The 15,572-nt window shown below is 34.7% G+C and overlaps 2 protein-coding genes and 1 long non-coding RNA gene across 3 annotated transcripts; all 3 read right to left on the bottom strand.

Annotated features, from left to right (window-relative positions):
- Nucleotides 1-429: 429 nt before the first annotated feature.
- On the bottom strand, nt 430-1,576 carry LOC122134886. Its single transcript, XM_042711948.1, has 2 exons — nt 1,083-1,576; nt 430-931 (listed from the first exon to the last, which is right to left on the bottom strand). Exons 1-2 carry the CDS (start codon nt 1,551-1,553, stop codon nt 791-793), a joined length of 612 nt encoding a protein of 203 aa, XP_042567882.1. The 5' UTR covers nt 1,554-1,576; the 3' UTR covers nt 430-790.
- A 125-nt stretch (nt 1,577-1,701) lies between these two features.
- Nucleotides 1,702-12,414, bottom strand: LOC109109871 (sialoadhesin-like). Its single transcript, XM_042711947.1, has 7 exons — nt 12,072-12,414; nt 11,758-11,988; nt 10,706-11,029; nt 10,424-10,633; nt 2,250-2,346; nt 2,058-2,112; nt 1,702-1,947 (listed from the first exon to the last, which is right to left on the bottom strand). Exons 1-7 carry the CDS (start codon nt 12,130-12,132, stop codon nt 1,750-1,752), a joined length of 1,176 nt encoding a protein of 391 aa, XP_042567881.1. The 5' UTR covers nt 12,133-12,414; the 3' UTR covers nt 1,702-1,749.
- LOC122134894 lies at nt 9,669-10,288 on the bottom strand. The gene is made up of 3 exons (XR_006153189.1): nt 10,232-10,288; nt 10,081-10,134; nt 9,669-9,978 (listed from the first exon to the last, which is right to left on the bottom strand). It is a non-coding gene; the product is annotated as an uncharacterized LOC122134894 (long non-coding RNA).
- Nucleotides 12,415-15,572: the final 3,158 nt, after the last annotated feature.

Below are 15,572 nucleotides of genomic sequence, written 5' to 3' on the forward strand. Positions count from 1 at the left end.
TGATAAATGACCATCTCAATGGAACCTTAAGTTTTGTATTAAACAGCATGTGGATATTTTGGTCAAAAATAAAAATAAATACAAATAGACATGTCATAATAAATATGATATACAGGTATGTGGATGTTGTGCCTTGCTGCCTAGTTAAATGTAGTGGGATATAATCTGCTGACAAAGGCAGTGTAAAGACTAAAGCAAGAATAAATACTGAATCATCTTCTTTGTTTATGAAACACATACTGATTTAATAATTTGGAAAATAAAAAAACAATATACACATCTATGTTTACCCATTGAATTACTCACCACAAACTTTGGATAATTTCAGTAAAATATGGTTTAGAAGGAGTTACACCGCACTCAAAATCACCAAGGTGCCAGACAAACAAGACTGAAAATCTCAAAAAATAAACTGTCCACACACTTGAATCCTTAAAGCAAATTTAATCACCAAGCTTTCGGTCAAACGACCATCCTCAGGGCATACAGACAATAAATGTAGCAATCAGCTTAACTGTGTTCAAACACATCAGGACAATCAACAGTGATTACCACACCTGTGAAGGCCAGGTAGGAGAGTTGTAGTCCAATGGTGGGAGTTGTAGTTTTTCTTTAACCTACCCGACATACTGAGTTATCTAGGTAATTTACACCTTTACTCCCCATAGTGAAAATCCCCACTACAAGAAACAAACATAAATACAAATATACAAAAATATACTTCATAGACTGCAATATTCAAGACTTATAAAAACAGTATTCAAGACTTATAAAAATGGTACAGCTGTGACTATAGCATGACACTCATGTCGAAGTCCACATTTAAACCTTTGGGATGTAAGGCATCCAAAGTATGAATCCAGTACAGTTCCCTTTGAAATAGCACTTTATCAATGTTGCCACCTCTAGGTAATTTAATCTGCTCAATTACCTGAAAACGGAGAGAAGAGACTGAATGAGCACACTCTGTAAAGTGACAGTGTATTATTACATTGGGCACAATAGCCACAGGGATAGTTACCATACCTAAGAGGTGCTAAGAGTGTTTGGGTAGGAGCTGATTTTATACATGCTTTAACTACCTTATTGCGGAGGTTAGGGCCCAGTCTGGACACAAACAAAGGTGGATCCCTAAATTTATCCTGAAGAGAAGGATCATCAGATATTAGATGCAAATATTTCATAATGGTGTTTTTAATTATAAAGGATCTTGGAGTAAAAGTAGTTATGCAGGAGACATAAAACTTTTTATCCTTTTTAACACTCTTTTTCAAAAGGTGTGGCCGTGGTGTAGAAAGGGCGATATTATATGCCTCTTCAGTACTTTTAGTGGGATAACCCCTGGCTAGAAATCTTTGCTTCATATCTATAGCATTCTCCTTAAACTCTTCAAATGAATGACAAATCCGTCTAAGTCTATAGATTTGACTCTTAGGCAGGCCATTTTTTAGGGCACTGGGATGCGAGCTGCTTGCCAGAAGGAACGAATTGCGATCAGTCTCTTTACCATAGAGGGTTGTGGTCAGTCTACCATCTTCTAGTTTGATCCACATGTCTAAGAAATGCACACGTTTGGAGTCAGATTCTACAGTGAATTTTAGATCTGAGCATTAAAATATGGTTTAAAAATATGTAAATACACAGGATTTGCTTGAAGCTAGAAGCAAAAGCTTGAAACTATGTAGCAGACAGATGCGAATGTTGGATTGGTGAGTATAGGTGTATTTTAAGCTGGGGCTTAGCTAAGGTTCAGCTGAACTTCACAGCAGCATAATGAACATCATCTATGGTTGAATGAACAGCAGTAGGAACCGAAGCTGTGTTCTTTGTGTGAGACTGCTTGAAATTAATAGTTGAATAATGAACGTCCTGATCCTTTATGTGAACTTGTTGTGTGCAGACTGTAGACAAGGCTGCAGTATCATCATACAACATAGCTGGACCTGACTAAGAGTTTGGGCAGAAAAGAGGACAGAAAACAATATATCAGTGAAAGAACGCAAAATATATTTTAGCATGTGTGTGTGTGGGAAATTAAATCTGTTAAATGCTCTCACCTGTGCACTCCCCTTATTGTCCTCATGTTGTTGAGATGAATGATTCTTTCTCCTCCTGTTTAAAAGGCATCATGAGAACTAATATTTTCAGTCAGAGAAGGTGGAAAATGGTCATGCAAATTGTTCCCATGACAAATATTACAAGTGGACATAAGAGAAAAATACAATACACGATATTAAACAGAATTTTACCTGTACCACACGACTCCTATGAGCATAAGAATCAGCAATACAGACAGTATGATTACAGTGCTCAGTAAAGCTGTGCTGGACTCTGGACTTGTTGGGTCTTCAAAAACAAAAGCATAAGACAAGTTCAGATACACTCAAAGAGAAATGAGATATAAATATGATACACACTTGTGACATTAAAGCACTAACTAAATATTATGTACTTCATCTGTAAATATTTCACACTGAAGCACATGTATCATGAGAGATGTGTCATCTTCTACAGCACAGGAATACTGGTGAAGCTCTTCATCACTGACTGAGTCCAGGTACAGCTTGTTGTCTTTAGTGAATCCATCTGTTACCTGTCGTCCATTCTTGTACCAGATGTAAGAGGTGTTGTTGTTCAGAGTGCATTTTGTTGAACAGATTAATAACACTTCCTGTCCCTCTGATACAAAGAATGGGCTTCTTTTAATCTGTGTACCTAAAAATAATAAAAGTCTATTAGAAATTATACAGGAAACATTTTGAACATAAGTTTATTATGATCAGTTACCTGTAACAGTAAGATTGACTCCAGGTGATCCAGAGTATTGGCTGCTTAAGTCTGTCATGTTCCTGAATCGATATTCTCCAGAGTCTCTGATCTTCAGCTCTTTGATTCTCAGTTTGTTCCCCACATACTCCACACGACCAGCAAACTGATGCTCCTCACGCAGATCCTTGAAGCCCCCAGATGGGTAGTGCCAGAATGTTTTATTTACAGTATAACCAGAGGGAAGTGAATATGTGCCGGAAATGTCTACTGTTGAGCCGACCAAAGCACAGACTCTTCTAGAGGTGTAAGTCACATCCCAGCAGCCACTCTTAGAAATGCCTGAAAGAGACACAGATTAACATGCAAAACTCACAGTTACTTTAAATCTATGTTTAAATATACAGTTTGGTCAAACTTTAACATACCTTGCGTTATGTTGTAAATTTTATTTATTTGTCAGTATTTAGGGTGGTTTTGTATAATGCATGTTATATTTTATTTAGTACTGACCTGAATAAGATATTTCACATAAAAGATGTTTACATATAGTCCACACGAGAAAATTATGGTTGAATTTATAAAAATGACCCCGTTTACATAAGCTTGATTCTTAATACTGTGTAGTTACCTTTTTTTGAAGAACAGCGGGCTGTTTAACTGTTCAGGACAAGCAATGGTCTCATGAACAACTATCACAATAAATAAATAAATAAATACAAAAAAAAATTAAAAAACGTGGATCATCCACATAACAACACTATAAATTCAACTATAATTTTCTCTTGTGGAATATATGTAAGCATCTTTTATGAGAAATATCTTATTCAGTTAGGTTCTTTTATGAGAATTAACGTGAATTTTGTATGATCCCTCTTATTTTGGTCAAATAATTAGCATTTTGCAGATAAGTTTGACTGCAACTGTACACGAGTATGAACAAACAATATTACATACTATTCCATTTATAGCTACAGTATATACAGATTTGTTTATTATTTGACACTCACACACAGAAGAGGAGGGATGTTTAAGGTTTGGATCAAAAGAACAAGAAAAGCTTCCAGCATCTCTGCTGACTGACACAGATATTTCTGAGGACTTTGAATTTTTGAAATACTGTCCATTCTTCATCCAGTAATAGTGAACTTCAGAGGTGAAATCACAGGAAGAATCACAGATCAGGTCTACTGTCTCATCTGTCTGGTTTGTAGATGCAGGATTCATCCTCACCTGCAGGACTGAATAGAGTAAAGATTAAGAAAACTTCATCACATGTCAAATGAAAACAGCTGAAGTGAGCAGAATCTCGACTCAGTTTCACCTGTGACTGTTAGACTGACGGCCGCTGAGCTGAGATGTTTAACTCCATCCTTCATGATGAACATGAGCTGATATTCTCCAGAGTCTCTCTCTCTCACGTCTGATATTGTGAGAGTTGAATGGTCTTTTGTGACCGTCTGCTCCACCCGTCCTGAGTAATCTGAGTCTAAAGTCAAATCTTCAGGTTCATTGTTTTTTCTCCAGTTCGTACTTTGTTTCTCGCTGAACCAGAACAAAGTTTTGATTTTGTTGCTGGAGTAAGAGCACCTCAGTGTCGCCTGGGTCCCGCTTAATGCACAAATACTCTTTTGACTACAGGTCACAGAGAGACGGTCCAATGTTACAAAGCCTGAACAAGAAAATGTTACAATGTTACAATGCCTGCTCTCTGCCAACGCAACCACATTGCTCAATTTATTTGTTTGTTTGTTTATTTGTTAAAATGTCAAATATAAAGGGTCATGAAATGCAGATCGTTTGTGATTCTGGCTGTCATCCTTTCTTGCATTGTCTTGAGCCTTCACTTTGCCAGTTATAAGCGATATTGTTAGTAGTCTGGATAGCCCACAGTCATTATGCTACACCATATCGCCCTGCTGGGTGTGAAATGCTCTGCAGTACATTTTGTCATTTCAGAATGTTAAGTTCTACTTCTGTAGTTATTTCGGTGAAAGTAACTCAAAATTAATACAGGAGTCATGTAACGCATTACAATTCTGAGACAGTAATATTGTAAGGTAAGGAATTACTTTTAAATAACAGTAACAAGTAATCTATAATGTATTACAGTTTGGAAGTAACTTGCACAACACTGATGATTACATACGATGATGATGCATGTTATGGGGATGCTGAGAGGAAATAGTGACGTCATGATTCTGCCGATTTCAAAACTGGGTGATTCAGAAGGGTGTAAAATAATAATTTATATTTTAAACTGGTTAGTTCTAAGTTCTGAAACGTGCAGTATATGTTTTTTATTATATGTGTAAATATCAGGATCATTTTGATTCTCCATTTCATGACTCCTTTAAACGTATCTATACTCACATTTGTAAATATATATATATATATAGTCCGAAAATCCTGCCCAATTGGAGAGTTAAATTAGACCATCATTAAGATTGACATTCTGACCTAATGGACACCAAGTTAAAGGTGCCATGTGTAAAAAATTGAGGTAAAAATATCCAAAAAATGACCTACACGCATCAAAAGAATGAGAAGAAATAAGGGCGATGATGTCATTAAAAAAATGTCAAGTTATAGTGCTGCAGAGATATCAACCTTAATTAGCATTAGCATTACAAGCCACTGCCCCGACAGGTGTCGTAATACCAGTTTCGGCCATGGGAGGCGATATGCGGGCAACATAACCACCAGCCAACCTGCAATACACGAATAACTCGTACGGCTTGTGGGCGTACTGGAACCTGATGTCAATCGTGTGGAAGGTACAGCCCACTACTTCATTTCAGTTCAGGGAAGAGAGCGGAAGGATGGCTGAAGCCCTTGGCAAGAGACACCTACCACCACCACCCGCTACAGGGAAACAACCGCGCTCGGAATCACAAATCAAATCCGATAAGAAAATGAGCCGAACCAGAGTAAACATCGGCACTGCTTTCCATCGCTGGAGACAACTGATGGACTTGAAAGAAATGAGGTTCGACTCCGAACTTGCAACATTTCTTTTGGATTGGTAAGTAAGATGCTGTTAGTATTTCGCTAGAAGTTTGTTTTTTATATGTTTGCATATTTTTTTTGGGATGTTATAACATAGAAATGTATCGAAGGCTGTTCAATGAACGTGCTAATGTTAGCGATGGCTAACCGTAGCTGCGTTTGATAATTAGCTAGCTATAACTTACCCACAGATCCGATCCGGTTTTCACCTGTTATCTACCAAAGCCCGTCTCTACCAAGCTGATGCTAAATTGTAACATTACCTAAGAAGCTTGAAATGTCTTCGATGATAATGAACCCGAGAGAGAGAGAGAGAGAGAGAGAGAGAGAGAGAGAGAGAGAGAGAGCGATAGAGCGCCCCGGCCGCGCGCGCACTCACCCACTATATTCAGAGCGGTCAAGTTTTTGATAGCGTGTGAAAAGAGTCAATTGCGTGTGTCTCACGGTGAATGCTTGAGAGTTGGCAGCTCTGGTTACGTTGGTTGGCGCTAGCTTGGTCAACATCAGCTGTCTGATGTTGACCAAGAATGACAGCTGCTGTCTGTCAAATTAATTAATTCAAATAATGTTGTATATACAACTCAAAAATGTAATATGAACAAAACGAATATGAACATATTCACTGGTAAAGGTGAAGGGGAGTAGCTTGAAGATGTCATGTTTCAAAATCACTTGACATCACCCAACGTTCCTCTGGAGGGAAAAAAACGTCCTTTAGGCTTCGGCTATGGCTCTAGGGTTGTTGTGAAGGTAGGGGCGGAGCATAGAGACTATGGCCGTTTTCTCGTTTGTTACTCTAGAGTAGACCAATTCACTTTATTGAGGCATACTGCCCCCATCTGGTATGGAATGTGGAGTATGACTTGATTTTTTTGCCAGACATTACACATGGCTCCTTTAAAGTCTTCTGAAATGATTTCAACTGTTTGAAAGTATAAAGCGATGATGATCTAAGAAATCACTCTTTGAACACTTGAAATATAATTATAGCCACATTTAAAGGAAAACATTACAGAGGAGAAACACACACACACACACACACACACACACACACACACACACACACACACACAAACACAAGAGGAGACAGAGACACACACACACAATGCTCAAACCTGGAATGAGCAGCAGCAGGATCAGCGGTGAGAGTCTGGAGTTCATGATCTTCACTTTGTGTAAATTAACATACAATGAAAGACACAGAGCTGCTCATGCTGAATAGAAGACTTTTGAGTTTGAGTTTAACTGTGACATACTTGAAGGGTTCATTACAGTCAAAATCATGAATACAGTAAAACACTTTAGAAAGGCAGGCTTAAAATGACATTTTAAAACAATTAAATATTAGGTTTACCTACATTAAATGTTGCAGTTGTTCTCTGATGTTAGTTATGATTCGACAGTCTGCTTTCAAAGCTGTGGCAGACACTCTACTGATCTTATTTCCTTCCCTTTTCTTACTGACAAACTTGAACAAAGATATATATATATATATATATATATATATATATATATATATATATATATATATATATTATATATATATTTTTTTTTTTATTTATTTATTTTTTAAATGACATAAGAGGGAATGGGTTTTAAATAACAATGGTGAACATTTAGAATATAGCGATTTTTGTCCATAAATTAAATAAATAAATGTTTGAACATTTTTCTTACAATAATGTGGTAACAGGGAATCAGATGCCCTTTTAATTTGTTTTCACCAATGTCTGATCAAGATGAAAAAAGTTAAGTAAAATAAAATAAATAATATTTGTAGCAAACAAAAGCTTAAAATTTTACAGCTCAGATCATGAAGCACTGAAGTCTACCAAGCTGTGTTTAAACAGGACAAAGCACTGCTCGGCCCTAAAATATTAACACAAATACTGAGTTTTTCCACTTATTAAATTGCTGTATTAAACTTGCTTATTAAACTGTACAGTAAATATGAAACGGTGATAAAAATGTGTTATATAAAAGTAGCACAATGCCTAGACTCAAAGGTCAACAGAAGTACATATCTAAGACTGTGCTAGGTGGGGTTCAACACACAATTTATGATAATCAGGAGCTTTATCCATGGTGCCACATTCAGCTAGACCTGCAGCCAAACAGACAAAAGATGAGTACGGAGCCCAGGACGTCACCTGTAGGAGAAAAAAAATCAATTGGTGGCGACGGTTTTGCAATCCGTCCCCTCAGTTTATAAACCGTGCTCACGAATTCTTAAACTGTTCCCTCGGTTTAACAAATCGTGCCCACGAATTAATAAACCGTGCGCACGCTTTCGCAATCCGTTCCCTCGGATTTGTAAACTGTACTCACGGATTCATGCAGAAAGCTCAAAGGTAGCCTATGTGTTAACATACAGTTTTATTGTCTATTATTATGTGGAATAGGCCTACAGCAAATTTAATAAGAAAGATGTGCATCAAAATCTTGTTTAATTTGTGATAATCTTAGAACTTGATTATTATTGTAAAATAAACCTGGCATTGACTGACTCTGGAGTAATTTGTTCCTCTTTTGTAAGTCGTTTTGGATAAAAGTTTCTTATGCATAACCTGTATAATAATATGTGATAATAATAATAAAAATAAGTTATTTTTATTATTATTATTTTCATTTATAGGCAAAATAAATAAGTGCACTTAAGACAGTAAAAATGTTTGTCATAAAATAATTAATGAATGCTTTATTTTTAAATAACTTTTTACAGTTTTGGAAATGTGTTTGTGTACTATTCTTTCTTAACATGAAAACTTATTTTGGTGATTTTTATTATACTAGCTTTTGTTCCCCCCCAGAGTTAGATGCACGCTTCACTGTTTATTTTTATTATTAAATAATTAGGCCTATTATAACATTGCTTTGTACCTTTTTTTTTTTTTTTTTTTTTAATATTGCAATTCAGGGAATTTTCTATTCTTTTTACCTTTTATTTTAGGCTATAAAACACAGGCGGCGGTGTATTATCCTATTGGTGATTAATGTAAAATAAACGCTAAAAAAGAAGACTAGGATACTATGAAAAAAAAAAAGACGAAGGTACGGTTTACAAAATCTGAGGTTTATTAATCCGTGGTCAGTATTTGTTGAACGTTTTGTTAAGTTTAGGGGTTCAGTTTGTGAGTTCGTTTTTTAGGTTTATGGGGATGGGTTGAAGGATTGTTGAAAAGTTTTGACTTTTTTTTTTTTTTAGGTGACGTCCTGGGCTCCCTAGATGAGTGTCGAGCAAAAGAGAGATATTTGTAGCAAACACAAACAGTTCACTAGATGTCACTGTCTCCAAACTGCTAGGACACTTTCAGAAAAACGTTATTTATTATACTGTTGGTTATGAGCAGATTTATACATTTTCTTTTTGACCAAAAGGTGACGCTGTCTTTTCAGGAAATCACAGACCATGGAAGTATCTCTATCACAGCACTGCTTCGGCAAAAACTATAAGAACACACAAGGTGTTTTTTTTTTTTTTTTTTTTTTTCTTATTAAAAAACTTTTTTTTATTGATTTTGCTGTTGTTTTTTTCCACACAAAAGGCCTGTTCACACCAAGAACTGTAACCATAAAATCGCTGATAATGACATGGAGAAAAAATAAAATGAAATGGTTGCGATCACTTCCAGAGCAATTTATTTATTTTTTAGATGATGAACAATAAAAACACTGACAGCCAATCAAAATCCACACAACTTAATCACTGGTGGTTAAATCTGTTGAAATATAAAATATGAAAGCATTCACTCATACTGAAATAAAGAAAAAAACAGATAAAAAAATAAACAGAACAGAACAGAACTTTCACTCCTTCACTTAAGGAATCTCTTACATGATCTTAAAAATATAATAAATTGTGCTTAGATTTAGTAGAAGAAGGAGAAATAAAAGACCAAAACCTAGATTTTTTTTTTTTTTGCAGACATTTTTCAGTCCTTTTTTGGGAAAAGAAAGAGACTTTGTTAATAAATAGTTTGATGTCTGAAGAAAGGCTCTTACTATGAATAGATCTGAGCATTAGACTTTGCAGACTGACAGTCAATGATATGTCACTGTCTATGACATCACTGTATCACTGATGTTGCTGCTGACAGTTCTGACTGTTGCTAGGTGATGATGTCACAATGGAAGAACACAATGACATCACTGCAGCGGCTCTGATGGACAGACAGCAGATGTACAGACGTGGAACATCAGACTCTGAGACAGACAAATACAAAGACATCAAATACATTGAAACCAACGTCGCTGCCATTGCATCTTTTATATTATAGCAGATTCTCTATATGCATAATTTCTCACCTTCACTTTTGTTTTCAGTTTGGTTTTGAAACGAGATGCATTTTGATGAAAAACCTGTTGAAATAAAAATCACATTTTTATAATCTGAATTAATTTCAATATATTCACTGTATGTCATGGATTTGAGAATTTAACTAGATATTTTACTCACCACATCCACAGAGCTGCTATTATGAGAAACTGAGGTAAAAAACACCAGCAGAGTGACTGTATAATGACTGAACGCTGGTGCTGTCCACTGGATCATCACAACACAAAGAAGTGAATCATGACTATCAGAGAAACCACCTGAACTCATCAAATATTTCACACTCAAGCACATGTATCATGAGAGATGTGTCACCTCCTACAGCACAGGAATACTGGTGAAGCTCTTCATTGCTGACTGAGTCCAGGTACAGCTTGTTGTCTTTAGTGAATCCATCTGTTACCTGTCGTCCGTTCTTGTACCAGATGTAAGTATGTTTGTAGTTCAGAGTGCATTTAGTTGAACAGATTAATGTCACTTCCTGTCCCTCTGATACAAAGAATGGGCTTCTTTTAATCTGTGTACCTAAAAATAATTAAAGTCTATTAGAAATTATACAGAAAACATTTTGAACATAAGTTTATCATGATCAGTTACCTGTAACAGTAAGAATGACTCCAGGTGATCCAGAGCATTTGCCTTTTGTCATGTTAGTGATGATCCTGAATCGATATTCTCCAGAGTCTCTGATCTTCAGCTCTTTGATTCTCAGTTTGTTCTCCACATACTCCACACGACCAGCAAACTGATGCTCCTCACGCAGATCCTTGAAGCCCCCAGATTGGTAATGCCAGAATGTTTTATTTACAGTATAACCAGAGGGAAGTGAATATGTGCAGGAAATGTCTACTGTTGAGCCGACCAAAGCACAGACTCTTCTAGAGGTGTAAGTCACATCCCAGCAGCCACTCTTAGAAATGCCTGAAAGAGACACAGATTAACATGCAAAACTCACAGTTTAAATGAATCTGTTTAAATATACAGTTTGGTCAAAATTTAACATACGTTGCAGTATCTGCAAAATGTTAATTATTTTACCAAAATAAGAGGGATCATACAAAATACATGTTATTTTTTATTTAGTACTGACCTGAATAAGATATTTCACATAAAAGATGTTTACATATAGTCCACACGAGAAAATTATAGTTGAATTTATAAAAATGACCCAGTTTACATATGCTTGATTCTTAATACTATGTTGTTACCTGGATGATCCACCGGGTTTTTTTTTTTTTTTTTTTTTTTTTTTTTTTTTTTGAAGAACAGCTGGCTGTTTAACTGTTCAGGACAAGCAATGGTCTCATGAACAACTATCACAAAAAATAAAATAAATAAATAATACATAAATATTTAAATACGTGGATAATTAAGATAATGGAACTATAAATTCAACTATAATTTTCACTTGTGGAATATATGTAAGCATCTTTTATGAGAAAATAAAAATAAAATCAGTGCTAAATAAAAAATAACATGAATTTTGTATGATCCCTCTTATTTTGGTAAAATAATTAACATTTTGCAGATACTCCAAAATGTATGTAAAAGTTTGACTGCAACTGTACACAAGTATGAACAAACAATATCACATACTATTCCATTTATAGCTACAGTATATAGAAAACTGTTTATTATTTGACACTCACACACAGAAGAGGAGGGATGTTTAAGCTTTGGGTCAACAGAACAGGAAAAGCTGCCAGCATCTCTGCTGACTGACACAGACATGTTGGGGGACTTTGAATTTTTGAAATACTGTCCATTCTTCATCCAGTAATAGTGAACTTCAGAGGTGAAATCACAGGAAGAATCACAGATCAGTTCTACTGTCTCATCTGTCTGGTCTGTAGATGCAGGATTCATCCTCACCTGCAGGACTGAATAGAGTAAAGATTAAGAAAACTTCATCACATGTCAAATGAAAACAGCAGAAGTGACCAGAATCTCGACTCAGTTTCACCTGTGACTGTTAGACTGACGGCCGCTGAGCTGAGATGTTTAACTCCATCCTTCATGAACATGAGCTGATATTCTCCAGAGTCTCTCTCTCTCACGTCTGATATTGTGAGTTGAATGGTCTCATATTTACCAATGATCTGCTCCACCCGTCCTGAGTAATCTGAGTCTAAAGTCAAATCTTCAGGTTCATTGTTTTTTCTCCAGTTTGTACTTTGATTCTCGCTGAACCAGAACACAGTTTTGATTTTGTTGCTGGAGTAAGAGCACCTCAGTGTCGCCTGGGACCCGCTTAATGCACAAATACTCTTTTGACTACAGGTCACTGAGAGACGGTCCAATGTTACAAAGCCTGAACAAGAAAATGTTACAATGTTACAATGCCTGCTCTCTGCCAACGCAACCACATTGCTCAATTTATTTATTTGTTTGTTTGTTAAAATGTCAAATTTAAAGGGTCATGAAATGCAGTTTTAGGATTTATATTGTTTTTTCTCAAGGTTAGTTTATAAAGTTTGAAACTTTTTTTTTGTTTTTTTTTCTTCATAAACATTTAAATATATATATATATATATAATTATATATATATAAATATATATATACGTATATATATGACTTACATGACTCCTGTATTACATATATTCCTGCTCTGTCTAATAATATGAATAGACCCAAGCTATTCACAGATATTTGCAGATAATCACTTTACCTATACCATACTTTTAACAGACTGGGATCATTTGTGATTCTGGCTGTCATCCTTTATTGCATTGTCTTGATCCTTCACTTCTATGATTATAAGCGATATTGTTAGTAGTCTGGATATCCCACAGTCCATTATGCTACACCATATCGCCCTGCTGGGTGTTGAAATGCTCTGCAGTACATTTTGTCATTTTAGAACGTTAAGTTCTACTTCTGTAGTTATTTTGGTGAAAGTAACTCAGGAGTAATGTAACGCATTACAATTCTGAGACAGTAATATTGTAAGGTAAATAATTACTTTTAAATAACAGTATGAAGCAATCTAGAATGTTTTACAGTTTGGAAGTAACTTGCACAACACTGATGATTACATACGATGATAGTGACGTCATGATTATGCCAATTTCAAAACTGGGTGATTCAGAAGGGTGTAAAAGAATAATTTATATTTTAAACGGGTTAGTTCTAAGTTCTGAAACGTGCAGTATATGTTTTTATTATATGTGTAAATATCAGGATCATTTTGATTCACCATTTCATGACTCCTTTAAACGTATCTATACTCACATTTGTAAATATATATATAGTCCGAAAATCCTGCCCACGTGGAGAGTTAAATTAAACCAACATTAAGATTGACATTCTGACCTAATGGACACCAAGTCAAACTCTTCTGAAATGATTTCAACTGTTTGAAAGTATAAAGCGATAATGATCCAAGTAATCACTCTTTGAACACTTGAAATATAATTAAAGCCACATTTAAAGGAAAACATTACAGAGGAGAAACACACACACACACACAATGCTCAAACCTGTAATGAGCAGCAGCAGGATCAGCGGTGAGAGTCTGGAGTTCATGATCTTCACTTTGTGCAAATTAACATATACAATGAAAGACACAGAGCTGCTCGTTGCTGAAAAAGAAGACTCTCATTGAGTTTAACTGTGACACACTTGAAGGGTCGTTACAGTCAAAAATCATGAATACAATAAAACTCTTTAGAAACAGGCTTTAAAATGACATTTTAAAACAATTAAATATTAGGTTTACCTACATTAACATGTTGCAGTTGTTCCTCTTGATGTTAGTTGTGATTTCGACAGTCTGATTTCAAAGCTGGGGCAGACACTCTACAGATCTTGTTTCCTTCCCTTTTCTTACTGACACACGTGACACAAAATATATATATATAGCATCTATATATATATAAAAAATAAAAAAATATATTAGCTATTTTTTAACACATTTCAATTCATATTCAAGTATATATCTATATATATATATATATATATTTAATATATAAAATATAGTAAAAGGGAATGGGTTTTAAAGCAAACAAAAAGCTTTAAATTATAGCGCTTCAGATCCATAAATTAACTAAATAAATGTTTGACTGTGTTCTAACAGGATGTGGTAACTGCTCGGTGCCCTTTTAAAATGTTAACACAAATACTAATCACCAGTTTTTTTCCAGTAAAATAAAATAAATAATATTGTAGCAAACAAAAAGCTTAAAATGTTACTGCAGCTCAGCATCATGAAGCGCACTGAAGTCTACCAATGTGTTTACAGAAAATAAATCAGAAGTTTAAGATAAACAGAACACAAAAGTGCCCCTTTAAATTATCTTTAAAGAATAAAAGGTTTTTTTTCCACTTAGCAAATTGCTTTAAAACCTGGACCATGCGTTGTGTTTTTTTTGAAATATGCAGACTGTCACGCAGTCAAAATGTGTCAGACTGTTAAGAGTAAAACAGATCACTGAATTGCCATTTCTGCAGACTGGACAGTCAGTGATGTGTCACTGTCTATGACATCACTGTATCACTGATATTGCCATTTTCTTTTTCTTTTCTTTTCTTTGTATTCATTAGAACTGTTTTATAATTTCCCAGTTGATGAAACTCTTGAAAACATCCCACTACACACCCTTGGCATCGACTCACTGGTATTTAATAATCATTGAATTTTAGGAGTGTCAAGTCACATTTTATATTTAGTCACATGACAAACCAGTGCATTTGACAATAACGTCTCTTACTAGTTGACAAAGTAAGACTCGAGATCACTTCAAGACCAGCACTTTATTTTATATTAATTAAAACCTCAATTTAATCCTTCATTGTTTTTATGATATAGGCCTAAAATGATGAAGGACTTTTGTTTTATCAATAAATGCTGCTCTACTCTGAAGCCGCTTTTCTTTTCCCCTAAAATTTGGAGATTGGGGCACCACAATACAGTCCCACATAGAACACAAAATATGTCCATTTCATTCCATAATGAAAAGGATGAAATGCCTGAAAATATTATTTGGTTTCCATTTAGTCTAATTGTAATTAAGAAAAGCATTTCTGTTTTCAAGAATATGCTGCTTATAGAAATAATCTAGTTGCATAATGTAATTCTGTATAATAGATATAATATAATAATACAATAAAACATTCTTTTAAAAGATGACATGTAAGCTACATGATAAGTACAGTTTTGTAACTGGAATTTCTCTGAAAGTGTTTAGGAATAGAATTTCCTTTTCTTTTATTTATAAAAGAAGAAAATCACAACTCAAAAACAACTTTGCTTTTTTTTGATTTATTTATTGTTTATGTTGCTTTATAAATTGTTTTAAAAATGTTTTGAGATTAATTTAATTTAAATGTAGATAATTGTTTTTATTAAACCTTTTCATATTTTATGATAGTAAATTACATGTAATGCAAATAAATTTTTTTTTTTTTTTTTTTTTAAAAAAATAAATGCCTAATTTCTTATAAAAAAATAAATGCCATATTATAT

This window comes from Cyprinus carpio, chromosome A22, assembly GCF_018340385.1.
Source record: "Cyprinus carpio isolate SPL01 chromosome A22, ASM1834038v1, whole genome shotgun sequence".
Classification (NCBI taxonomy): Eukaryota; Metazoa; Chordata; class Actinopteri; order Cypriniformes; family Cyprinidae; genus Cyprinus; species Cyprinus carpio.

Coding starts and splice junctions, on each gene's coding strand:
- LOC122134886 (XM_042711948.1), bottom strand. CDS start 1,553: ATGTGGATCAAACTAGAAGATGGTAGACTGACCACAACCCTCTATGGT. Junction 932..1,082: donor GCCCTAACCTCCGCAATAAG/GTAGTTAAAGCA, acceptor CTCCGTTTTCAG/GTAATTGAGCAGATTAAATT.
- LOC109109871 (XM_042711947.1), bottom strand. CDS start 12,132: ATGTTCATGAAGGATGGAGTTAAACATCTCAGCTCAGCGGCCGTCAGT. Junction 10,634..10,705: donor AGTCATTCTTACTGTTACAG/GTAACTGATCAT, acceptor AATTATTTTTAG/GTACACAGATTAAAAGAAGC. Junction 2,347..10,423: donor GTATTCCTGTGCTGTAGGAG/GTGACACATCTC, acceptor TTGTTTTTGAAG/ACCCAACAAGTCCAGAGTCC.